The 26,267-nt window shown below is 42.1% G+C and overlaps 1 protein-coding gene and 2 pseudogenes across 1 annotated transcript in view; 1 reads left to right on the forward strand and 2 right to left on the reverse strand.

Annotated features, from left to right (window-relative positions):
• LOC147033205 (testin-like) overlaps positions 1–26,267 on the reverse strand; it is a 64,005-nt gene that overhangs the window by 23,207 nt on the left and 14,531 nt on the right. The window contains exons 2-6 of the mRNA XM_085871364.1: positions 24,446–24,531; positions 22,312–22,681; positions 8,156–9,298; positions 7,657–7,872; positions 2,015–2,173 (exon numbers count right to left, since the gene is read on the reverse strand). Of these exons, the coding sequence (XP_085727490.1) occupies positions 2,015–2,173; positions 7,657–7,872; positions 8,156–9,298; positions 22,312–22,681; positions 24,446–24,531 (1,974 nt within the window). The remainder of the gene's footprint in view (positions 1–2,014; positions 2,174–7,656; positions 7,873–8,155; positions 9,299–22,311; positions 22,682–24,445; positions 24,532–26,267) is intronic.
• Positions 3,599–3,740, reverse strand: LOC147033206 (signal recognition particle RNA; annotated as a pseudogene).
• Positions 5,437–6,705, forward strand: LOC147033207 (uncharacterized; annotated as a pseudogene).

The following is a 26,267-nucleotide window of genomic DNA, read 5'->3' on the forward strand; positions in this document are numbered from 1 at the left end:
AATGCAGAAGTGACGTCACAGCGGCAGTAGACTGTTACCGAGCCACCACATTGGAATATGCCTGGTCATAGCAATGGATATTACTGCTGGAATAGAAACATTAATATTCTTTGTAACCAGGATAGTGAACCAGAGCTAAATAATGTTTAAACTGCATCTACTTCGGAAGAACAAAGTGACAGCGATAGTGTGGAAGAGAACATGGGCAGGGAAGGCTTCGACTGTTGTGAGTGCGGACATTGTGAAGAAATGCCTGCACCATAGTAGCAACAAAGACGGCCCAATCTATTAGGATACGGTGTGTTTCCAGGACTGGGAATTACTTTCCAATTAATTAAAGAAAAATGACTGTTCTTGTGTAACTCTAGTTCCTGGGGTCGAGAATGTGGTGAACCTGGACATTTTAGTTGCTCTTTTCATGAATTTCTTGTCGTGGAAGGGGTCGGACGAGTTGGCGACTGATACTTCACAGAACAGGTATTGTTCCATTTTTTTTTTCGAGTTTTGTGTTGAAAAATGATTCGATATGTATCTTTGACTGATGTTTTCTTATTCACATCATATCCTAACGGATCGGGCCATCTTTGTTTCACCGCTTGAAAACACCAATGCTCGAAGTCTCCAACTTATCAAAGAGGTCATATTTTTAATCGACCCTTTCTTCACTGCAAACTATTTTGTGCCTTCTGAAAGAAAATTTATCAACGGTATTACCAGTTCCTACATTGTGAAGTTGCTCCATTGCTAACTCCCTCTGTTCTCTGGATGTTTATCCGCATTTGGGATGTAGAAAAAGCTTTTAATGCACTTTTCACTCTCATTGACATAGCCGTACGCCTAACACTGCGGCATCGTGCTTTCTGAACTGGTCCTGTGACGTCACATTGTCACGAAATCTCACTCCCGCGATAGCCCAATTGTGGCGAACAGTGTATATGGATTCATAATCTTTATTGTTCAATATTTGTTAAAATGCAATGATATTAAAGGCAAAAATTTAGGGGAAATTAAAGAAGAGGTATTTTTCTACTCATGGACTCTGGGTTTGATTCCACTTTAAGATTCTGCCAGGTGGAACCACAGCCTGAAGGGAAAGACAATGGGGAAAAACAGCATCAAGGACCAGCACTTGAGCAGGAGGTTCTGAATACCAAAGGAGTCTGCAAAAGTAATTATATTCCCCTGCAATTTAGCAAAACAATTACAGTAAATGATCGTACTTGAATAAGTCAAAGTTAAAGTGATTTGGATACACTTCTGGCACACGTTAAAAGGTTCTATAATCGTGGATAATATAATTCGAGATGAAATTGAAAACTGGAGTTTAATCACGTTGCAATAAAGTGAAGTTTAACATCACAGCAATCTTATTCTCATGACAAAAGTGAGAATACCCCGTAAAGTTGGATTCCATTTGTGGCATAAAGAAGAGACTGGCAAGAATATCTTGTGGATTGATGGTGGTTAAAAAAAAAAAAAAAAATTTGAGTTAAAGAATGCAACCCTACATCACTTCCTAAAAGTTAAAGAAATGTTCCAAATTTGAACAGAAAGAAAAAAAAAATTGTTGCAAACACAATGCAGATGTTGCAAATGCAGACGAGGTAAGCCGTCACTTTATTGCAGTTGGATGTGACTGCCTAATGACCACTTTGAGATGTTCGAGAATACCTGACAAGCAGGTGGTAGTCAATATTCCATGATTATGGGGTAAAATGGTAGGATCCACATGGTCTGCCCACCTTTTGCATGCACTTGCCCTGGTCAGTGCATTAGGGTGGTGGTGGTGGGAGGGGGCATGCCGTGCTGAATAATGATGGTGTTTTGGCCCTCACTTCATATGACTCACTAGCCTGATTTATTAGAAAGAAAAGATAATTGTGACTTTTGGCTTTGTCAAAAATCATGTTCCTGGCATGAAGGAACAATCCCACTTGTATGAATCTTTGAGACCACTACGGCAAAAATGGATTGCAATTTCCTAGGCAAAAAAAAAAATAATCAGACAACTTACCTGTGCATACTTCTTTGTGTAGCAAGGGACACATACTGGTTTGGAATTCTCCATGACGTACGATGAGTCTGCAAGCACGCAGTCACACTCAAAGCAGCAGAAATGCTTGAGGTGCCAGAACTGATCTTCAGCCTTTGTGTATTTCTTGGAGAATATCAGCTGCATGGTGGTTGGGTGAAATTGAACACGTCAGCTTGGTATTGTGCACTCATTTCCATAACACATCTCAAAATTAATCACATAAGATGACAATTGATAGATCGAGTCAATACTTGAATTTTGACTTCACATCCTCAAGTAAGGACTTATCTTTCCTTTAATTAAAAGGTATTAGGGTCATTTATTTATTACTTATGCAAATATGGCAGAATTGTTGACCCCTCAATCTTTTCACCACCACATTACCATCCATCTATTGGGACCATACTCTGTGCAGAGAGTTGGTGCTGCCTAAGAGGTCTCCTTGGCTATTGGACACAATCCTGGACGGGTCGCCACTCCGACATAGTATACCAACATGCTGCACTCATTTTGCCGACCTAGGAAGGATGCTGGGCAGGGTCAACCCCACCTGGTATTTGAACTCAGGATCCTAGGATCCAAAGCCCACCACCCCAAGCATTAAGCCAACACCAGGCATACCCCATATATCTCCTAACATTATCCTTCTTTTCCCTCTACTTATTCCAATCTCATCTGAAACATTACCTTCCCTCCGAATGCCTACCCTTACCTCCTTTCCCTTCTTTCTTGATTTTGTTTGTCCTGCTTTCCGTCTCTTTTCCCAATACGTGACTTTCAAAATGATGTAATCTGCCCCAGAATGCTCGCTACACATGTGCATAAACCTCAGAAAAACTTGCTTGTTCGGGGCAAAGGAAAGCATATCTTGTGTCCAGGATAAGGATTGTTGTTCGCAAAAATGGCTCAAATACAAACACACATTGGGAGCATGCACGACACCGTGTCACTGCATCCACTTTCCACCAGTACTCCAGGTGCCTCCATCTGGCCATCCCCCAGGCAGATGCATGGCTCATCCCCATTGATTAGGGATAGGGCATATTCCAGGCACCCACTCAAAGGGACCACCTCAGGTTGACTGACAGGACCGCCATCTGGTGGATGACATCTCAGCACCACCCCAACACACACTACACGACAGGACCGCCATCTGGTGGACGACACCTCAGTATCACCCCAACACACAATACATGACAGGACCGCCATCTGGTGGATAACATCTCAGCACCACCCCAACACACACTGCAGCATGTTTTGTGGAATGAAATGTTTTGTCATGGCCAGAGAACAAATCCTGCCAACAACCTCCTGAGGAAGGTAACCAACTGCAGGAGGATGCCTGCAGATATGGATGGCAATTGGCTCAAAAGGAGCTTCTCCACCCTTTAGCAGGTTTTATATTTAATCCTGCTGAGTGTCCATGTCCATACACCTTCCACACCAGTGGAACCTGGTGGGGGGAGCCAGTTTAATCACCACCACTCGACCATGTATAGGTTTGCACAGGTTTTACATGATATCCAAAGCAAGTCAGAGATCTGATCTGGCCTGACCTGACAATCAGGGCTGGGTGTCACCATATTGGCCAGGCTGCTTTGTACCATCCATTGGCATGGCACAACACAGGGCTCCCATCATCAAGCAATCCCCCAACCCCAGCTTCTGAGTTGCCAGATTATAGGCACACGCCACTACGCCCTGCACAATGCAGGCACACATCATAAAGCTCCAAAATAATTCGAAAATACTTAGAAAAGTACCTGAGAGAAAGGACTGTGCCTCTGCACAAGAAAACACTTGGAGAACTTTGTTAGATCACTGAACGGGCAGGTATTCGTATTGAAAATTCCCAACGATGTGGGTCGGTGCAAGGCCCGCGTGGATGGGCGTGTGCAACACAAACCCCCAGACGGATCACTACCAGTCAATGAACCATGCATCTGGATTAGGTGCTTCTGAACAGCGATGGCAAGAACATATCTGGGGCTTTTAAATGTGCAGGGTAAGTTTTAAACGATAATATTTAGTATTAATCATGTTGGGGGGGGGAGGGATGGGAGCCACAGGAGCTGTGAGGGCTGTTATAAATATTATTATCGGGCTGATATTACACTTGATTTTTGCATCTATTGCTAAAAGGAGAAGCGCCCTTCCTTGTGTGTGGATATGTGTTATGTAAAGGAAAGCCCATGCAAGCTTGCACTCACAGGAAATGGTAAGAATCTGACACCTCTCATCCACAGATATTTCTCGTCGTTCTATATCTCCATGAGTCCGATTTACATTTCAGAAAATAAAGATTATGGTTAACTACTTTCAAAATTTCCACTCTTTCATCTAAATGCTGAAAATTATGTTTAAAAGACAATTTCAATCATAGATTTCATGCGAGCAGCGGTAGGTTGGAAATGCCTGGCAAGTTGAACCGAGTGGCTGTAAACGCACACACAGAGCATGCGTAAAGGGCCTCACTTAGCATTCATACATAATTTTGAAAATCGCGCATTAATTGCAGAGGTTATGTTTTCAACCCTGTCCACTTGTTTGTCTGTTTGTCTGTCTGTGGACAGGATATCTCAAAAAGTTGTTGACGGACACGGCCAAAATTTGGTCGACATGTTGGGTGTGTGACAAGGAAGAAATGATTCAATTTTGGTGAAGATCCAGATTCAGACCCGATAATTTTTTCAGTGATTCTTCACCAATGAGTGATCGTGCCAAAATGATACACAACACGAAATCTCAAATAGTTGTGGACAGATTCAGATGAAACTTGGTGGACAGGTTTGGGTGTTTGACAAGGAAGAGATTCGATTTGGTTGAATATCCAGATCAAGATACTAGAATTTTTGAAGTGATTCTTCACCATTGAGAGATAGGTCCAGAAGCATGATATCTCAAAAGGTTATGGATCAGTTATGACAAAACTAGGCGGATGAGTTGGTTAGGTGACAAGAACAAGCCGATTAGATTTGGTTCAGGTCCGGATCCAGATCCGGCCGATCAGTGGGATACAAAACGTAAGCTGTTCAGCCTGGTGAAGGTATGCGCTCTACTGAGTGCCATTCCAGTTCGTTCTATTTTGCCAAGTGTTGCTCTACGAGTGATTTCTGGTTTGTCCATCCACCACATTGATATGTTCGTCCGCAAAAATTGCCGAATAACATTCAGAGATTGATTGAAACGGAAGGAAATTCCAACCCGGCAACTTAATAAGTTGAGTTTGGAACCTGTTGCTGGGTCCAGTAAGAGTCCAATATAAAAGCTAGCTACCATGAGAACCTGCTAAAGAGAAGTCGGTATGCTTTATTTGTGATGAGGTGATGCCTGCTGATAGGAAACAGTACTGCAATGGTGGCCAAGGATGGTGCTCATAAGAAAATGCTTTCTGGAACCAAATGGACCTAAAACTGAATGACGAGGATGACAAGTACCATGCTGCAGCGAAGCGTTTGGATGTTTTGCTTAGTGGAGTGTCCTGTGACGTATTTGCTATTGATCTTTACTACCACAAAACCTGTTATAGTAACTTCAACTATGTGTATGATCCACAAAAATCCACAAAGGATGAAACTCAGAAGGAAGCGCAAATATCGCAAGTTACGAACAGGTTTCTAAGATTATTTTCCGCAATATCCGCAATAAGTCCGCAAAAAGTCAGAGTTGGGAAAAGTTGATTACTGGTGAGTGTTCACCATTGGCAATGGCCTTAAGTCTCACCATTACATCGCCTCACTGGAAGTAAAGAAGCAACTAACCTGCTCTACCGATAAGGTGTGGTGATGCCATACACTGATGTCTAAGGCTCGAATAACTGGGAAAAGTTTGTAGTGATGGAGCACAAAAAAATGCTTCCTCCCAGTTTCATCAAAGGCCGCAGTGTGCACGTAACATTTAATAACTCAGAAGATGGCAGACGCTTAATGGGGCCCACACGACTCACCACACAACTGGAACTATATTCTAAGCCAGATATCCTAGTGATTCCACCACCAACCCCAAATCAAAGCCGCAACTGCCCAATATCAATGATCCTGAGAATCTTGATTATGGATCCTTCAAAACTCCGAAAATAGAGGATACCGCCTCCATCATTCCCAGACTTCAGTGATGACTCCAAAGACTCGCACCTTTTGGATGAAGAGATGACATCGAAAGTTGTTTGGGTTTTTGTGGGTGCCGTTGGTGAGGACTGTTGAGACAAATATCTTCCAGACGTGGATAAAGATGGGATGGGTCCAATAGTGTCTTGGCCAACATTCATGAAAGGGGTGAACAGTTACGAAACTACTAATTGCAAGCTTGAGTATCTTCCCATAGTTCCAATGCCTCCGGATGACAATGTTGTGAAGTGGTACGTGGACATGATGCAGGAGATTGGCACTGATCTAGAGTTGGGCCATATATTTGCCCATGCTGATGAAGCCATCAACTACAAGATGTTGGTCATTTCTTGGATACGCCAGAGCAGTAATGACAAAATCATACCTCTCATCAGTGGATTTCACACAATCTTGGTAAAGCTGAAGATCCTGTTCAAGAAATATGGTTGTCTGGGGTTCATTGACTGGTGGATAGATGCTGGAGCAACAGCCGAAGGTTCTGTTGCACAGGCGATTGAAAGTTAGCATTACTACAGAAGCGTCCATCTACATATTCTTAAATAATTCCAAAATCAACTAATGATGCATATCCCTTACATGAAACCAGAAAAAGTTGTATTTTGTGGTTAGAAAATTGATTTCAATGGATATTGGTGGCCATTTTGGATTTGGGCCACCATATTGGATTTGAGGTCAAATCCAGGGTGGCCCCTCAGCTAAATTGAAAGGGCATAGACTAAGGATGACGGAACCACTGAGAAAACCGTGGCAGGAAAAAAAATGGTAGTTTTTTTCTTGGCTCGGACCCGTCTATTATGGACGGATTGGTGGACAGATTAGGTGTGTGAGGACAAATCAATACGATTTTGGTGATGATCCAAATCCGGATCCAGATACGAGAATTTTAAAGTTATTTTCCACCATTGAGAGATGGGGCCAAAAACGAAATATAGAATAGCATATTTCCAAAAGTTGTGGACGAGTTATGACAAAACGAGGTGAAATAGTTGGTTAGGTGTGAAGAACAAGCCAATTAGATTTTAGTGAAGGTCCAGATCCAGATCTGGCCGGTTAGTGGGATACAAAACGTAAACTTTTCAGCTTGGCGGAGGTATGTGCTCCACCGAGTGCCGTTCTAGTTCTGAATATATTTTAGCAAGAAATAATATTTTCTTATGAATTATATGCACTTGTATGTTGAAAAAGAAAAGAAAAAAAAAACCTTGATGCTAGTTACTTTTTTTTTTTTTTGAGTGCAGTATTTCATTCATGTAACCTTTTAAATTCCTGACATACGAATACAGCACAATAACCCAAAATAAGACTTTAAGGTTTAGGCACTGGCAACAACTCTTTTTTTTTTAAATCTCAAGCACTTTGTGCAGCTTATTACTCCCTATTGATGGATAGCAGGGAAATTTTAACATTGATTAACAGGAAAAATGAGTTGTAATTGCAATTGCTTGTGAGATTGTACAAAGGGTGATGTGTGCTGCCCCCTGTTGGTAAACGGACCTCATCACAACCAGCACAGCGGGAGAGTTCACTCTCCCCATAATGTCGGCCACAGTAAAGTTTTCCACCCTTCCAGAAATAAATTAGGTCGACGAGTAGTTCAGTACAGCGGCTGCAGACAAAACATGCTGGATGCCAAAGGGAATCTGGCCCCGCACGTTCAGCAAAGACTGCCGGTTCTCCAGGCTGCAGTTGTTCCTTGCACTTCTTACACGACTGACGGTGGATGAAAATCAGAAATTACTTCATTCATCAAATACATTGCTCTTGCTTTTTAGAAAATATAATTTCTGTGTTGGAATAAAATTATTTAAAGTGGATTTTGAAGTGCAGACATGTTCATTTCCCTTGTCCAGCGACCTCCAGTGCACTTGACATGCAATTAATATCGATGATTTTGATGCGTGACATGCATCACCCAAAGATGTCAATGACAAAAGGTTAACTTTAATCGATTTTGAATGTTTACCAAAAGCACAGACATTTGGTATGTACTCACGTATTCCTGGTGGAGATATGGCTCTTCCAGAGCTTTGCTGGAAGGCTGCTTGATCTCTTTCACGCTCTCAAATGCATTGCCTTTACCGGCTTCAACCAAAGTCTCAGCCTTCTTACCAATTCCATTGTCCCCGATATGTATACCTCCAGCTGTCTTTCGAACAGGGTCTGATCCACTGTCGACAGTTTGTGAAATTTCTGTTTGTGGCCTCTTCTTCCAGTCACTAGCAGCCATTGTGGCCTGTGTATCTTGGTTTCTTCCGGTGCTCTGATCTTGTTGAGCTACAAAACATTCTCCAGGCATAACTGCCGATCCTGCTATTTTCCCTTGGATTTTGGTTGCACCCATACCCGTCATAGGGCTTTGACCAGCCACTTTTACATTCTCTCCATCCGTTTTGAGCAGTGACCCAGCTTCATGTTTTTTCGTATCAAAACCATAGCTTGTTCTCGCGAGGTGCCCTTTTTCTTCCTTCAAACTTACATTATTGTCATCTTTATATCTCTTTGAATCCTCTTCCCTATGTAAAGAGTTTGCACTGCCCTGAGATGGAATATCGATGCCTAACCTGCCTTGACCCAATCCAGCCTTGATGTTCCCAGCAAGTTTAGAACTCGTTTCAGGAACTTCCTTTGTCCCAACACCAGCTGCTGCCTTTTTCACATTCTCAGGTGTTTTTATCGCATTGGGTCCCACTTCTTCTCCTCTTTGTTTCTTTCCCAGCTGTACAAACAGTGATGTAGACACCCGCTGCCCATGATTCTGACCTGCATGACCCTCAACAACTCCAATCTCTTGTCCCTCAGTTCCTGGAACTTTTACTTTTCCAGAGTCTCCAACTCCTGTGTCAATGCCAACTGAAACCTCACTCTGAAGTTCCCCTTTAGATCCATCAGGTGGCTCTCCGGCCCAGTTTGATGCCCCTACCTGACACACACTTGCTATTCCAAGAGCTTTTGCTTTGTACTCTATCACAAAAGACTCCATACGCTTCACTTCAGCTGGGCTCAATTCGTGGCAGTGTGAAGGGTCCTCATCATGTGCTGGAAGTTGCCTGGCCAGCTGTCTACGGCGGTAGTGGGCACCATCAGTTCCAGGAGTTGGACGTTTGTTACTAGGTAGCAACTCCATGTAGCGTGCTGCCTGTAAAAGAAGTGAAACAGGTTGGCAAGGTCAAACTGAGTAGTATTAAATAATATTTTACATTTATCTTGGAAAAAATAACAAACTTCACAATTTACATCCTCTATCCAAACATCACGAACTCTATCTTGATTCAAAGTGTGCACCAGTGATGACAGCTGCAAGGGGCAATTTGTACAAACACCTGCCCTTATACGAGCTTGGCCTTAGCTTAGCCGTTTCCTGCAGGACAGTAGGAGGAAAGTTTCACTTCACACACCATATTTTGCCACAAAATCAAGAAGTAAAGTGGTCTTTATGCGAACCTTCACGACAGCATACTTATATTCCCACATATATGACCCATTGACTATGCATTTAGCAATATGTAATGATTTTGTTTAAAAACCTGCCACGAGGTGTCAACCTACACAAATAGTGAAAGTAGTGGAAAAGCACATGATGATGGAGAATCCGGTCAAAGAAAGTCTAACATTTTCACAAAGGTTGAATAAGATGACATCTGAAACGTTTCACAAGAGCAAGGGTTCATGATAAACTTTAGACCATGAAATGTCGAAACTAATTTTTAATAGGTGATTGAAATTTGCCAAATCATAACAGCATTGATGTTCAAAACCAAGACAGCACTATTTTATGGTCGTCACAACACTGCCAATTCAGATTTTTAAATTGCATCAAAAAAAATAAAAATCTGTTTGTGGCTTTTCCCCAGCTCATACATTTGTGGTGCTTGCATGTTGCAGGTATTGAAATGCTTTCAAAACCGACTGTCAGTGAAATGTCCCAAAGAGCTTGGGTTGGATTATTGAGAAAATATCTTTCCAATTCATGCAAGCTTACACTGTTGTCTAATTATACTATTGTCTTGCATATGATTTATATGCAATCAACACAGTAAGCCATTACTGTTTATATATATATATATATATATATATATATATATATATATATATATATATATATATATATATATATATATATATATATATATATATATATATATATATATGCTGGAAGGCTGCTTGATCTCTTTCACGCTCTCAAATGCATTGCCTTTACCGGCTTCAACCAAAGTCTCAGCCTTCTTACCAATTCCATTGTCCCCGATATGTATACCTCCAGCTGAAACATATATATATATATATATATATATATATATATATATATATATATATATATATATATATATATATATATATATATATATATATATATATATGTTCTTATAGATTTTAGAATCGGATCCGACTAAGGCACACAACATTCAGGTCTTCAGATGGTTATTTTCATAAATGAATGCCCAGAATAGACTCATGCATGCGAGAGTTGGCGTTTAGACCAACGGAGGCTCGTTCTATCCCTTTCCATGGGGACACATTGGCTAGGAGGTGGACGATTTATTTACACTTTGGACTTACAGGACATTTGATTAAGCACACCGCGGGCGTTTCCTGAACGGTAATTCTGATGGTCAAATATGGCTGTGGATCATTTACCTCACCCACCTATCTTTCATTTATGTTTGACACACACACCTCTCTTTCACCGACGTTGAAGTCCACCTTTTTCCATCGACGTTTGACGCCCCGTTTGGCAGCTCTATGGATGCTGGCTGGCTCTTGTTCATGTCGGGCTGAACGAGGAAGGGATGAACGTGCAATTGACGGTTGGAGGTCACGTGCAGCGCCAATAGGCTACGTGGATTTGGCTGAAGTCTGCTTGAGGCTCTGCCCAGACTGGTCACTTTTAAAAAGGAGGGGAGGACCATTGGCCTGACAGTTGGTGACAATTCCCGACAGCTGGTGACAGTTCCTTATGGTCCCAGACCATTGCTGACAGCTCCTTATGGTCCCAGACCATTGCTGACAGCTCCTTATGGTTCCTGACCATTGCTGACAGCTCCTGAAGGTTTGACCATTCCTGCTGGTTCTGCTCAGTACCTGATTCTTGGCATCCCTGGTTTCTGGGGGTGACAACATGATGTCGAATGGTGTTTGCGTCTGTTTGCAGGTGGGTGCTCACACATTTTGGGACATTTTATTGGACACACGACGACTTCTGCCTTGGTAAGCCGAGACCGGATCCCCCCTCCCCCTGAATGATCTGCTGGGTACCCTTGTCTCGTGTGTAATTGTTAAGTAGGGCATCGTGATAAGTATCTGCTCTTTGTCTATTGTCTATGAATGAAGCCGAGACCGGATTTCGTTTCCTCTTGAATGATCTGCTGGGTACCCTTGTCTCGTGTGTAATTGTTCAGTAAGGCATCATGATAAGTATCTGCTGTTTGTTTATTGTCTATTGTCTAAGAATTCTTTATTTGATTGATTTGAATTCATCTATTTACACCACAAGGAAATAAAAAGTTCTTCAGTTTATTTATTTTTCTTATTAATACATTCCTTGTTGACGTTTCAACCTGTCCGTGCTAGTTCTTTCCTTCCATTGATCCAGCATTGTCCGAACCGAGATCGACTGGGAGGTAATTCTCAAACGAATTAAACTGTCAAAGTCAGCCTTTAACCAGCTGTAAATGCTCGGCCGCCCTACTTAAGATCTAATCAAGATAAGATTGGTGCATCGCCGAGAGCACGTTCCCTGGTCAGGAAGCCACGTCACCTCTAGTTAAATGGAAAATTAGGTGGTGGACACTGGAACGCGTGGTTAACTGATTGGCGTTCATGGTTGTAAAGCAACCCACCGAACCACAAGGTTTATTGTGAGTGGTGGCCCCAGGTCTGGTTCTTCCGAGGAGAAACGAGTATTCACCCCCTCAAAATACACTCGGTACCCATGACCGTAACTATATATATATATATATATATATATATATATATATATATATATATATATATATATATATATATATATATATATATATATATCCACGCAAGTACAGTCCATCGCTTCGCTGACAGATATATTAATGGGGGAGGGAGAGCAATGGGGGAGCGATGAGGGAGGATGGATGGGGGGAGCTCCGAGTGGTGAGGAATGGGGTGTGGGTGGTGGGGAGAGCGACGCCTCACCTCACGTCGCTATACACTCCGGGGGAGGTGGGGTGGGAATGTGGAGGATGGGGTAGAGAGGAGGGTGGAGAAGGGAGGGGGTTTGGGAGGAAGTCAGCATGAGGGGAGGGGTTTTTGACTTGTGTTTGGTAGTGGGACTTGTGGAAAAGGGTGGGTAGTGCGGGATAGAACAAAATGAGGTACATTAAAACAACATGTTAATGCAGCATGTGGATACCTCTGGGAGATGTCCATGTGGGTAGAAAGGGGAGGGGTAAACATGAGGGGAGATGGAGAGAAGGCAGCATGAGGGGAAGGCAGTGTGAGGAGAAGGCAGTGTGAGGAGAAGAAAATGCGGTGTGAGGAGAAGGAAAGGGAAGGCAGCATGAGGGGAAGGGAAGGCAGTATATGAGGGGAGGGGAAGGGAAGGGGAAGGTAAGGGGAAGGTAAGGGGAAGGTAAGGGCAATAAAATGCACCCAAACAGCAATATTTCCTTTTTAACTGCCGGGTTCTATATAAAACCAGGCGGGAGAATTTAAAACCAATGCTACCTCCCTGGCAAAGGCTTGCCTGCATGCATGGTCACACATGCAGCGACCTTTGCACCCCTCCGGTGGGCTGACTCTGAATCTGATTCGTAAATGCTTTTCTATGGGGAAGCAGTTTTAAATTGAAAAGGAAACTGTCTGTCTTTAACAGTCCAATCAACAGAGGGAGGGAGGGGGGATACAGGGAGGGGGGAGGGGGAGGGATGGGAGAGAGAAGGATAGAGAGGGAGAGGGGTGGGAGGGAGGAAGAGGGGTGGGGGGGAGAGAGAGAGAGAGAGAGAGAGAGAGAGAGAGAGAGAGAGAGAGAGAGAGAGAGAGACAGAGAGAGAGAGAGAGAGAGAGAGAGAGAGACAGAGACAGAGAAAGAGACAGAGACAGAGACAGAGACAGAGACAGAGACAGAGACAGAGAGAGACAGAGAGAGACAGAGAGACAGAGAGAGAGACAGAGAGAGAGACAGACAGAGAGAGACAGACAGACAGAGAGAGACAGAGAGAGACAGAGAGAGACAGAGAGAGACAGAGAAAGACAGACACCGAGATCTAGACCGAGACTGAGACCGAGACCGAGACCGACCGAGAGAGAGAGAGACAGAGAGAGAGAGAGAGAGAGAGAGAGAGAGAGAGAGAGAGAGAGAGAGAGAGAGAGAGAGAGAGAGAGAGAGAGAGAGAGAGAGAGAGAGAGAGAGAGAGAGAGAGAGAGAGAGAGAGAGAGAGAGAGAGAGAGAGAGAGAGAGAGAGAGAGAGAGAGAGAGAGAGAGAGAGAGAGAGAGAGAGAGAGAGAGAGAGAGAGAGAGAGAGAGAGAGAGAGTGGGGGAGAGACAGGAGAGGGAGGAGAAGGAGTGGAGGGGGGGGGAGAGGTGAGGGTTGAGTGCAGAGGGGGAGAGGGGGAGAGGAGGGAAGGGGGGTTCCGGCAGATGTAACGCCCAGTTTAACATCTATCCGAGAGATGGCACACACTTTGATGAATCACCTTATCTGTAAAACACTGTGACTACAGTTTATACCTGGGAATCAAACTCAAGCTCACTAGCTTGGAGCGAGTGTGCACACCTCCAGGCTATCCTGTCATGATGTGGTGGTTCATTGCTTTGTTACTACTGAAAACATTTTTTACTCATTGTAATCATATAATTTATTTTGCTTTTACAAATCCGGTATCGAACCATGGTATCGCCATCAAAGCTTGAAGAAGGTGCACCAAGTGGCTTAACCACCGCACTCCAACGAAACAGTGGAATAAACTTTAAAAACGAAATGCATAATTTATTTTATTTGTATCTATCTTTGCAGAAGTGATGCAGCGTATAATGAAAGATCGTACAAGAAAGGGAAATGTGGTGTAAAATAAAATTGCACATTTTCAGCGAAGCAGCCACCGCCTGACACACTGCATGACAACGTATCATACTTACACCAAACCTACTCCACAACACATGAGCTTTGCAGCAAACCAACACAAAACCTCCACCATGTCAGCTATGCTTGGACCAAACCTACACCAAAACTGCCCCATGACATATGAGCTTTGCACCAAACCTACACCATGTCAGTTATACTTGCACCAAACCTACACCAAACCTCGCCAACCACACATGAGCTTTGCACTCAAACTACATGTCAGTTACACTGGCACCTCACCTAACCCACGACACATGGGCTTTGCACCCAACCTGCACCATGTCTGTTACACTTGTACCAAACCGTCACCAAACCGCCAACCACACATGAGCTTTGCACTCAAACTACATCATGTCAGTTACACTGGCACCTCACCTATCCCACGACACATGGGCTTTGCACCCAATCTGCACCATGTCCGTTACACTTGCACCAGACCGTCACCAAACATACCCACGACACATGGGCTTTGCACCCAACCTGCACCATGTCCGTTACACTTGCACCAGACCTTCACCAAACATACCCACGACACATGGGCTTTGCACCCAACCTGCACCATGTCCGTTACACTTGCACCAGACCTTCACCAAACATACCCACGACACATGAGCTTTGCACCAAACTTACACCATATCAGTTACATTTGCACCAAATCTACACCAAACCTACCCTGCAACACATGGGCTTTGTACCAAACCGACACCATGTCAGTTCCACTGGCACCTCACCGATCCCACGACACATGAGCTTTTCACCAAACATACACTATCTCAGTTACACTTGCACAAAACTGACATCATGTCAGTTGGACTTACTATGGACATATTTACTTGGAATTAGCAGAACATGAACATGACTAATGTCGTTCAACACAAGATTAAAATGCTTTAAACAATTGAACCATTGTTTGGCCCAATGAATCGTCTGTGCCGAACAATGTCCGTGGTTCTTCCACATCCCATTAAGTTTTGTTTTGTTCACGATGAACTTTGTTTCTATGAAAAATAGTGCTTTGTGGATGTAATTACATTTTATCTTAGTCATTCTTACATCCTTGAATGTGTTACAAAATCAGATTCTGAGTTGATCCTCCCTCCTAGTCATTAAACATGTCAGTATAACCAAGTTTTATCTTTGGAACAACCGTTTATTCCCATGCAGAAAACTCCAAGAACATCAAAATATAGCATTCTCCTTGTCTTTCTTTTTTTGTCATTTATAAGAACCGGTCAACATATCGAGCCCCCATATTGAGGAATAAATAAAGATTTGTATTAATACCAATCATTAAAATCGTATTTTTGTCAGAACTGAAACTTTTGTTCTTGCATTTATCTATTTATTTATTTAATTATCTATTTTTGATACAACACTGCATGGTGTGGATGTGGAAAACCTCATCAGTGATAAATGCGGTAATTGTGTACCATGTTGTTTATTTTGAGAATTTTGATCTTCTCATAGATTTTCTGTTATATATCTTTTAAATAAGCCAAAGGCTGAAAGATAAAGATAAGACAAAGGTTTGTGTGCTTTATACTTTAAGACAAAGGACAATGGTCTTTAAATTTAAATGTCTTTAAATAAGACAAAGGTTTGTGTGCTTTATACTTCCTGGTTTATAAGCATGCCCACTGTCCAGTCATATTTGTAAACACTAGGAGTGCAGCGTTGGATGCAGGGAGTTGTGGGGCACATGGGTAAATGTACTTTGTGCCGTGGCTAGTGAATTAATACTTATTAATTAATACCAGTAATGATTAATATCAGTAATCCCCCCTCTATGCAGCAGGGGTCAGTAAACCACTTGCATTGTGCCATGTCTACAGGTGAAAATCCACAGCACGTCTGTAAAGTTTGATGGACAATGGCCCAGTCGTTTTCAACTCGATAATTATCAGGTGTACAAGCACACATACACACAGATAATTGCCTTATTTTATATAGGAGGATGTCGAGCTATTTCCAAACTGCGTCAGTTCCTCAAAATTTTGTACAAGGCACAAAATATATTTCTAGATTTAGTTTTACATTTCTCTCCACCGTTTAGGGTTCTCAAACTCCTCCATGAAACATTAGGCAATATGGTGGTGGCCAAATCATCACCAAGTTAACTTCAGTTTTTTTTCTTTTTGCAGACACAGACATTTGACTATTTTTTTTACAGACACGGACTTTTGCCAACCTTTTTGCGGGCACGGACATTTGCTGAATGTTTCAGACACGGACTTTTGCCGAACTTTTTGCCAGCATGGACATTTGCTGAACGTTTTGCAGACACGTTCATTTACCCAACATTTTTTGGCTATGGATCCTTGAATGTCCAAATATTTTGTGAACACATATTTGCTAACGTGCATCTAACCAAGCACTGACTTTTTTAGTGTTGGCACCATTTCTAATATGTACTGCTAACTATTAGAATACAACACTTAAAAACCAAATTTTGTTTCACAAAAATAATGCGTATGTTATAAACGTAGTTTATTAATGAACAAAAAGTAATGAACACTGCAGAATTTCAACAAAAATTAACTTATTAGCCCTGCCACCGAAGGTGAACGAGGTTATGTTTTCACCGCTTTCTGTCTATTTGTCTGTCTTTGTCTGTGTACAGGATATCTCAAAAAGTTGTGTAACAGATCCGGATTAAATTTTGTGAACAGGTTTCGTGTGTGACAAGGACGAACTGATTAGATTTTGGTGAAGATCCGGATTCGGATCCGACGACTTGAATTTTTGAAATTGATTCTTCACCATTAAGAGATCGGGCCAAAAACAACAAGGCATGATATTTCAAAAATGTATTGGGACCGATATGTTCTCCTGGATCATGTATTGCGTGGCAGAGGTATGCGCTCTACCAAGTGCCTTTCTAGTTTCTACTGATTCTATCACAGCAAGTAACAAGATGAATGAAGCAATGGAGATATATGGTAAATAAAAGGCAAATATGTTTGCATTCAAAGCTGCAAATGTACATCAATGGCTGTAAAAGCACGATCATAACCTGTACTAAAGTAAAGGCATTACATTACCTTTAATGCTAGGATTCCAGGTTTGATTCCCATTTCCAGTTTTCGTTTGTCGTTTTTCCACACTAACCTTCACCAGAAAGACTAATTCTTCATTCTATGTTTATTGCCTTTTGGCTGAATGTGAGTGCCATTATCCAGTGAAGTTTCTAGTGGGGCATAAATGAGGTGATAGCACCATTTCGTGCTTATTACACCGCACACGTGAAGGGAAAAGCGAGGTTAAGCAATTGTCTTTCTCTGTCCGTCTACAGACATCCGTCTATAATCGAGGAACTACTTAATTTCAATTGAATGTTATACTTTTAGCACTGTAGAACACAAACCAGAACATGAATCAGAACACGGAACACAAACTTGCAGTTTGGCAGTACTTTGGCTATGAAATTGACAAAACGTTTGGAATCTCATCCCAATCGCATATGCGAGAGAGGAGTAAGGTAACTACCCCTTGCACGTGAAGCAAAAAGCGGGGTTAAACAATTGGTTCATGTCAGTCTACCTTTCTTATCAGTTTGTGATCATCAGTTTATAATCAAGGAACAAATTATTTAAATGGAATGTTATATTTTGAACACAAATTGGAACAAGAATAGGAAGATAAGTTTGTCGTTTTACCATACCTTGATTCAGAATTTGTTCTGATTGCAAACACAGAGGGGAGTGAGAACTTTTTTTTACCTTGTCTGCTGCCTGGAAAATCATTCCAAACAGGAAACTTACTGTTAAGAATGTCACAATGGACACATGTCTCATCAAAATGATTCTGCGTCGAATATCAGTGAATATGGAAACAAAGGAATGTCTGAAATCCATTTTCTACCAGTCATACTATAAATACTTCCCGGAGAAAATCACTGCCTGGACATGTCCAGAGATAAACACATTCCGGAAACAAACACCGTCAAGACACGTCTGGAGATAAACACCGTGCGGAGAGAAACACCACCCGTACATGTCCGAAGACAAACACCATCCAGATGCATCCATAGGCAAACACTGCCCAGAGATAAACACCACCCAGACGCATCCGGATCTAAGCTTCCGGAGACCAACACCGCGTGGACACGTATGGAGACAAACTCCTGTCTGGACACATCCGGAGACAACCACTGCCAGGATACATCCAGAAACAAACACTACCCAGACATAGCCACCATCCTGCCATGCATGGAGATAACCACCATCCAGACATAATTACTGTCCGGATCCATCCAGAGACAGAGATAGACACACACAGAGAGGGAGAGAGAGAGAGAGAGAGAGAGAGAGAGAGAGAGAGAGAGAGAGAGAGAGAGAGAGAGAGAGAGAGAGAGAGAGAGAGAGAGAGAGAGAGAGAGAGAGAGAGAGAGAGAGAGAGAGAGAGAGAGAGAGAGAGAGAGAGAGAGAGAGAGAGAGAGAGAGAGAGGTGTGGGAGGAGGGTGCTGCACTGTATTGTGCGAGGGTAGAGCGAAGATGTGACAAAGAAAGAGAGAGAGGGGTGGGGTAGGGGAGTTAGAAGAGAGAATGTTATGCTTTCTGAACACACACACACACACACACACACACACACACACACACACACACACACACACACACACACACACACACACACACACACACACACACACACACGGCCAATATCGGCAATTTTTCGGTAATCAACGAATTGGAATCAGTGTGATTACCGACTACAGTATGTACGGCATACAACCCAAAAACCTTGAGAAGCTTTCACCTTTGTTTTGGGGAAATTCAGTGAAGAAATTAAAAAACAACATTGCGTTATCGACGTTTCAAAAAGATGCGCTGCCAATCGGCATGTGACAGGTGCAAAAAATTTGGTTCTGCAATTTAGAAAACATGTTAATATGGCAAACAGCTCAGAAAGCTGGTGTAATCAAATGCATTTTGCTTTTCAAACTCACAGAGAAAAACCGTATAACCTTTGTAAATCACACCGAGTCATATAAAACAAGTAAAAAAGACATAAAATGTCATAGCCCCCATTGTTTGAGTAATTTTGCTGGACAGAGTTAAAGGGCCGAGCCCATATTTATGTACAGTCCAACTAAAATGGCCACCAGTCTACCAGTCAGCCATCTTTCCTCAAATCGCAAAATAAGGTGAGATACACATGTACGCCATCAGGTTAGTACTGAGCTTGTCCCAAGTTTGAACAACATTGGTAAATACATGTCCGAGATATGGTTGAGGACATGTTCAACATTGGGTTTTGTACAACTAAAATGGATGCCAGTTGGCCATGTCAGATCTGATCTGAAAAAAATGTCGTGCATATGTTTGGCTTCATTCATTATCTGTGTGCCAAGTTTGAACAAGATCAGTAAATGCATGTCTGAGAAATGGTTGAGGATGTATTCGATACTGGGTTTTCTTTTTAAACGAAAATGGCCACCAGCCTACCAGTTGACCATCTTTGATCAGATCAAAAAATAAAGTGAGGGGCATGTGTATGCCATCATGCATTGTGCTTGTGCCAAGGTTTTACAAAATCTGATCATGCATGTCTGAAAAATCGTTGGGGACACATTTAAGTAACAAAATGGCCACCAGTCGGCAATCTTGGATCTGATCTCAAAATAAGATGATGCGCATATGTAAGCCATCATTCATTATCTGTTTGCCAGGTTTGAATAACGTCGGTAAATACATGTCCGAGAAATGGTTGAGGACGTGTTCAATATCGGGTTTTGTACAACTTAAATGGCCGCCAATCGGCCATCTTGGATCAGATGTCGAAAAAGAATGACAAGCATATGTATGCCAACATTCCTTATGTGTTTGCCAGGTTTGAACGCCATCAGTAAATTCATGTCTGAGAAATGGTTGTGGATGCACGCATGGACATGAAAATTGAGACCAAACCCATAAGCCCCCATTTTGGATTAAGTCCACCGGGGGCTATGAACCAATTTAGAATTGCATGTACCTCTACCTTGTAGCAACTGCTGACTGTATATCCTGATCGGGACATGTACTGTACCGTTATCGACTGTAAGGCACTCGGCAAGTGGCTTAAACACTCAAACAAGCACTGCAATTAAATGGTTGATAAGGAATGGCTGGCATGACAAGTGATAGCAATCACTAAACCGTTATGTGAAACACACCTCCCGGAGACACCCAAAATGTCAAATATGTCCGAATTGGACAAGTGAACACTTTTTTTTTTAATAGCAATCGGAACTGCTGCCAAGTTCAATTCTGGAGCTTAAATTGTAGTTCTGCTTAGTTTAAGAGATTCTTGAGGTTATGGCATGTGCGGAAATGAAATAAAGCCACAGACGCTGGCGTTTCCAGGCGTTTATAAGCTTGCAATGCATCCAGCAATTCGTAGGTATCGATGACATGAGTGAAAAGTGTGAAAAAAAAGAAAAACGTTGTCATTAAGAAATCATGGCCTGTTCGAAGTCAAGGCATGGTTGAGCAGGCCAAAAAACATGGTGGCTTCAGACCCCAGCGAGACAGAAAATGCTTCAAGACCACATTCAGAGTGAGGTGGCCGAGGATGTGCCTGATAAAATATATAATTAAATAGGGCTGTTAATGATCTTCAAATGGGCCTTTTAATTAACTCAAATACCCAATCTTCACTCGGCACTTCCTTGGAGTTTTCTTATTATGCATGCTAAGTTTCAGGCTGCTAGTTTTCATGGTTTTGGAGTTATTGATATGGAGGACACACACACACACACACTTATTAGTATAGATTAAATACAAGGACATTGGTAAACAGACACACCAACACTTGAAATGAGATTTGACCATCATGAGCTGTGTGCTCAGATGGGAATACTATCTGTCCCTCTCAAAAAAAATGAGCAAAAGGCCGAAGTTTCTGTCCAGGTTAGCTTTGGGCATGATTGGGGGACAGTTGGCAAATAAGTGAAAAATGTATCATTTCATTGCAAAACTAGAAAGGCACTCCATGGAGCGCATACCTCCGCCAGGCTGAACAGTTTACGTTTTGTATCCCACTGATAGGCCGGATCTGCTTCCAGACCATAACCAAAATCTAACTGGCTTGTTCTTGTCACCTATCCAACCCTTCTACCAAGTTTTGTTATAATCCATCCGTAACTTTTTGAAATATCATGCTATATATCGTTTTTGGCCCCAACTCTCAATGGTGACGAATCACTTATTAAATTAAAAACAATTCTCGTCTCTGAATCCAGATCTTCACCAAAATCGAATCAATTCATTCTTGGCACACACCCAACCTGTCCACCAAATTTTCGTCCAAATTCATACATAACCTTTTGAGATATTCTGCTCACAGACAAAGAAGTAACAAACAGACAGGGGTATAAACCTAACCTCCGTCCTCCTTACTGTACAACTAAAAAGAGGACCGCGCATCCTGAAGCTCACCTGGATGGGAGCAGCAGTCACTCAAACCCCTCTTCGACACCATTCAACCCTGATTTATTGTTGTTTAATGCCGTGAACAATCTTTGATACATCAGTGGTGATGAAGATTGTGGTCGTGTTTCATTGAAATTGTGTGTGTGGTTTTGTAGAAGAGAGCGAATACCTATTCTGGGGGGCGCAAATCCCGCCCTCCCCACAGTACCCCTAGACCCTGATTTTTTATGCCGTGAACAAACTTTGGTGCATCTTGAGTGATGAAGGTTATGGCCAAGTTTCATCGAAATTTTTGTGTAGTTTCAGAGAAGAGAGCAAATACCTATTTTGGGGGTGGTCAAACCCTGCCCTCCCGTAGACCCTTTAATGAGCGCAGATTTTTATGCGGCCAATCTACCTTTGTTAGGCATTAGAAATGAAGCTTGTGACCAAGTTTAATCAAAACCATGTGTTTGGTTCAAGCGATAATGACTGAAGTGTTTATGGACTGATTGACTCACTCACTCACCTATAGACACTGCTCGATTGCATAAACTCACTGGACTAAAGTCCAGGTGAGCTAAAAATGAGGAAATAAGCATAAATACTGAAGTTTCACATTCCTGGTATTCATAAGGGTTTCCTGGTGAAGCTTACAAATGGCTTACCATATGCTTTGCGATCCCTGATGGTACCCATTCAAATGGCAATGGCTGCGTCTGAGTACTGGAGTTGGAAATGGATACAGTTGAAGAGGCAGTTGCAGTACCAGGAACTCTCTTTGAAGTGTGATTAACAGGAGCAGAGGAAGGAGAGTCTGCTCCAGAGATAGGGGGTCTGGCATTTATAGATAAAGCTCTATTCGAGGTTGAAGATCCAGGCAACACAGCCTGCTGCTGCTGCAGACAACTTTCAATGCGGCCTGCGATGCTCAAATTAGGCACACTGTCAAGCAACCTGCCCACTTTCCGCTGCTGAAACTCCCCCAAAGGCAAGTCATGTTCCTCTGGGCCACACTTACAGTTTCTGCAAATTTTCCTGAAGGGGAAAATGTGGTGGACATGAGAAGAAAAATCAGGGATGACAGAGCAAAATCATGAGTGAGAACAAAAGTTTGCATCCTCTGGTCAACTTCAGGAAGCATGTGAGGACAGAAATTCACAAGGTTAAAATAAAAATTACAAATGATAAGCTGCGTGACTTTTATTTCAACTATTCGATAATACAGAAGCATTCCATAATACAGTACTAGTGAAGAAGAACTTAAGAAGAGAGGACTTGGTTGGTATGGTCGTGTGCAACGACGTTTAGAAGATGAAGCTGTAAAGAAAGCAATAAAGCTCGTGGTAGAGAAAGAGAGCCAAGATAACTTTATATAAAAACATGGATTGGAAATATCAAGAAGGATATGGAAAGCTTGAGTTTGTATGAAACTGATGCAATAGATAGATCTGTATTGAGGAATGGCATCATTTGACCATTCCCTTGAAAAAAAGGGGAAATGGTTGTAAAACGCTTGTTGTCGTTTCGATAATAGTAAAAGGATATCAAGGTGTGTTTATGCTGTCCATCAGTGTCCAATCCTACCAAATCAGATTGACCAATACGCAAAACCTGGACAGCCCACTTTTGTTTACATATTTCATTGAATTATCCAAATGAAGTTATTCCAAGGATGTACATCAGACCCACAAAAATCAGCCAATGTGGGATGCAACACGACACATCAAAGAACTATGCAGTATGATCCTTTGGAGATTTCACAAGTTTCGTTATTGTGATTGACTTGACAACTGACATCCCTCATTGCTGTGATTGCACTGAGTAATATGTTCATCGAAACAATCTCCCCCAAAAAGTTCCCCAAAAAGAATCAATGTGCAGAAAAATCCTACTTCTTAGCTTACAAACACATTATCACAATGATCATGCAGATTTATTGCACATGCAACCTGATACATTACAGATTTGCTATAGGGGTTCAAGTCATAAATATTGTAGACTGTGCTTCAGTCTTTAGGAACTCTGCTTTCATTCAATCATACTCTCTGTCTCTGTCTCTGTCTCTCTCTCTGTGTGTGTCTATCTCTCCCTCTCTGTTGGATGGACAACTTCCTCAATTTTAGAAAGTTTCAAACATCATTCCAATGAAAAAGAAAGGTTCCAAAACAGATCCTCTCAATTACAGACCTATCAGTGTTCTCACCATCATAAGCAAAGTAATGGAGGCCACCATTGCTGCCAACTTCAAGCACTAACTATCTCTTCTCTAGCTCACTAATCTCTGATAACCAGTTTAACTTCCGACCTCACTATTCCACCTTCGATATGTTACACCTTCTGACACAGCAGTGGAGGACCATCTCTCGAGCCTTTGACACTTTCTGAAATCTAGCCTTGATTACTAATTGGCTTAACGATACCCTGTTCACGTTGGTGTCTGATTCCCTTCTCAAGTGAACACAGTGGTTGGTGCATGATGGTGTGATTTTTTTTTTCCCTTTAAAAGATTGAAGCTAATGGATGGGCAAGGTAATGAAGGGTATTAACCAACAGCGGGGTAGCGGGCAATAGTTGGACACAATAAGCAAGAGAATGAACTAACAGGAAGTGAGGAGAGAGAGAGAGAGCACAAGAGGGAGAGCAAGAGGGAGAGCGAGAGCGAGAAATATAAAATAACTCTTTGTAATTAAGGTGAAAGTGCATTTATGTCTCATAATGCTCTTTCCCTATAAATAATAACAATGTGTACAAGCTCTTCCATGAGCCTTAAACACAAACAACAAAGGCAAAATGCAATACCTCCAGTAATGCAGGTCAAATCCTTCACATTTATCCTTGCATTTCAAGCAAGGGACTCCAGCTCCATACTCGTGTGATATGGTCACCTGTGCATAGGTTGAAGAATAGAACAAGCCAAATATTGAGCCATCACAATTCTGCAATAAGGATATTAATTAGTAATGCCACCGCATAGAAGGCATCAAATAGATGTCTGAAGAAGGTCGTTTAAAAAAAAAAAAATCAATTTTTATGTGCCAGCTAAGAACAAGGACCATTTTCAAGGATAACCTGTCCATTCTCTAATTATAATCTAGTTCCTTAAATATCCTCTGAGAATACAATAAAACCTCACAAAGCTCAAGTCAGACATGCTAGAATTTGGTGTATGCTGAAAAGGGTCCGCAATATAAAAAAAAGTAAGATCACTGAATATGGTTGAAGAAGAGCTTTTCCTCTGGAGGATGTGAAGGAATGGCTGTGGTTGGAGAGTGAGCTACAGATCAATGAAAAAAAAAATCAATGAGTAGGATATCAAACCAACCTGAGGGAAATAGGTGAAATAAGTTCAACACAGCATGTCATTTTCTTTAGATGTGGAAGACATCAATATATTCTACAGTTTTATAGGTACAGATAAATATGGCATGCTCATAAACTACATCATATTCATTGAGATGCAATAAATCAGGAGTGAAATAAAATTCAGTTTGTGAAGAAAACGAGACAGCAGAATATCTGTCTTAAAGGCCAAGTTCAAATACGGAGAACCTGGGCGGTCCGCAACAATTAAGCCACAACCTTCTACGTCCTAAATTTTGGTATAATTTTCGGATGGTAAAAGTTATTTGCATCAAGCCGGAAACTCCATCACCGGGAAAGCTCCCTCCCCCTTTATCCCTAGCTCCCCATGTAGTCTGGCTTCAGGAAGGTAAATGCACATCTCGTTGCAATGAAATCTCACAAAGATGCAATACACAACCTCGAAGACGACATGTCGTATCAATTCAAAGTGGAGAGGGACGGGCTCTGAAGAACAATAATGCAAGACACTCAGGAGCTCCGAGGAATATTCAAACTCCTGAGACCATAAACAGGATTAAGGGAGTGGTTGTTGTGCAGCCCTAGAAAATCACTAAGGTATGTCGTCTATGGAGATTGGAGTGACTCAAAGGAGTGAAATTGGAGTGTCTCAAAACAGTGTCATTATTAGAGTGTTAAACTCCGAATTGAAGGCTATCCCTCACAAAATTTAACTGATGCAGCAGTTAACCTCAGATGACGAATGTCGATGATATGAATTTTAGGTGTGATTCAGAAGGATTATTATTAATCGAGCAAAAATCAACACAGATTACATAATTTTCAGTGATGAATGTCATGTTTACTTGAAGGGTTGGGTAAACAAAGAGAATTGCTGCTTTTGGTGGATGAATAAAACCAGCTCACTTTGTTGAGCTACCTCTCAAGTCAGGTCAGGTACAGGAGCATGCGCCAGAGCAGAGCTTTGCTGCATACACTTTCCGTCAGTACTCCAGGGGCCTCTGTCTGGCCCATCCCCATCTCCTCGAGATGCCGATCAACCTGCTGCAACCACGAGGCACGTGGTCGGCGCATTGGCGTCCTCCACTCACAAGGCTCCCTATACTTCTACGTGGGTACCTCTCCACTTCCCAAAAATAATGATAGTGTGCTCTTCGTAGTCATCGGATTTAAGGTCCATACTTTTTTATAGATCAGGATACCGAGGAAAGGGTGGCTGTGCATGCAGACCATCACAAAGACATGTTGAATACATTTTTCTGGTGTCACGTGAAAAACGTTCCTGGTGCTTGGTTTCAAC

This window comes from Eptatretus burgeri, chromosome 2, assembly GCF_056783735.1.
Source record: "Eptatretus burgeri isolate ZD-2024b chromosome 2, Ebu_testis_v1, whole genome shotgun sequence".
NCBI lineage: Eukaryota > Metazoa > Chordata > Myxini > Myxiniformes > Myxinidae > Eptatretus > Eptatretus burgeri.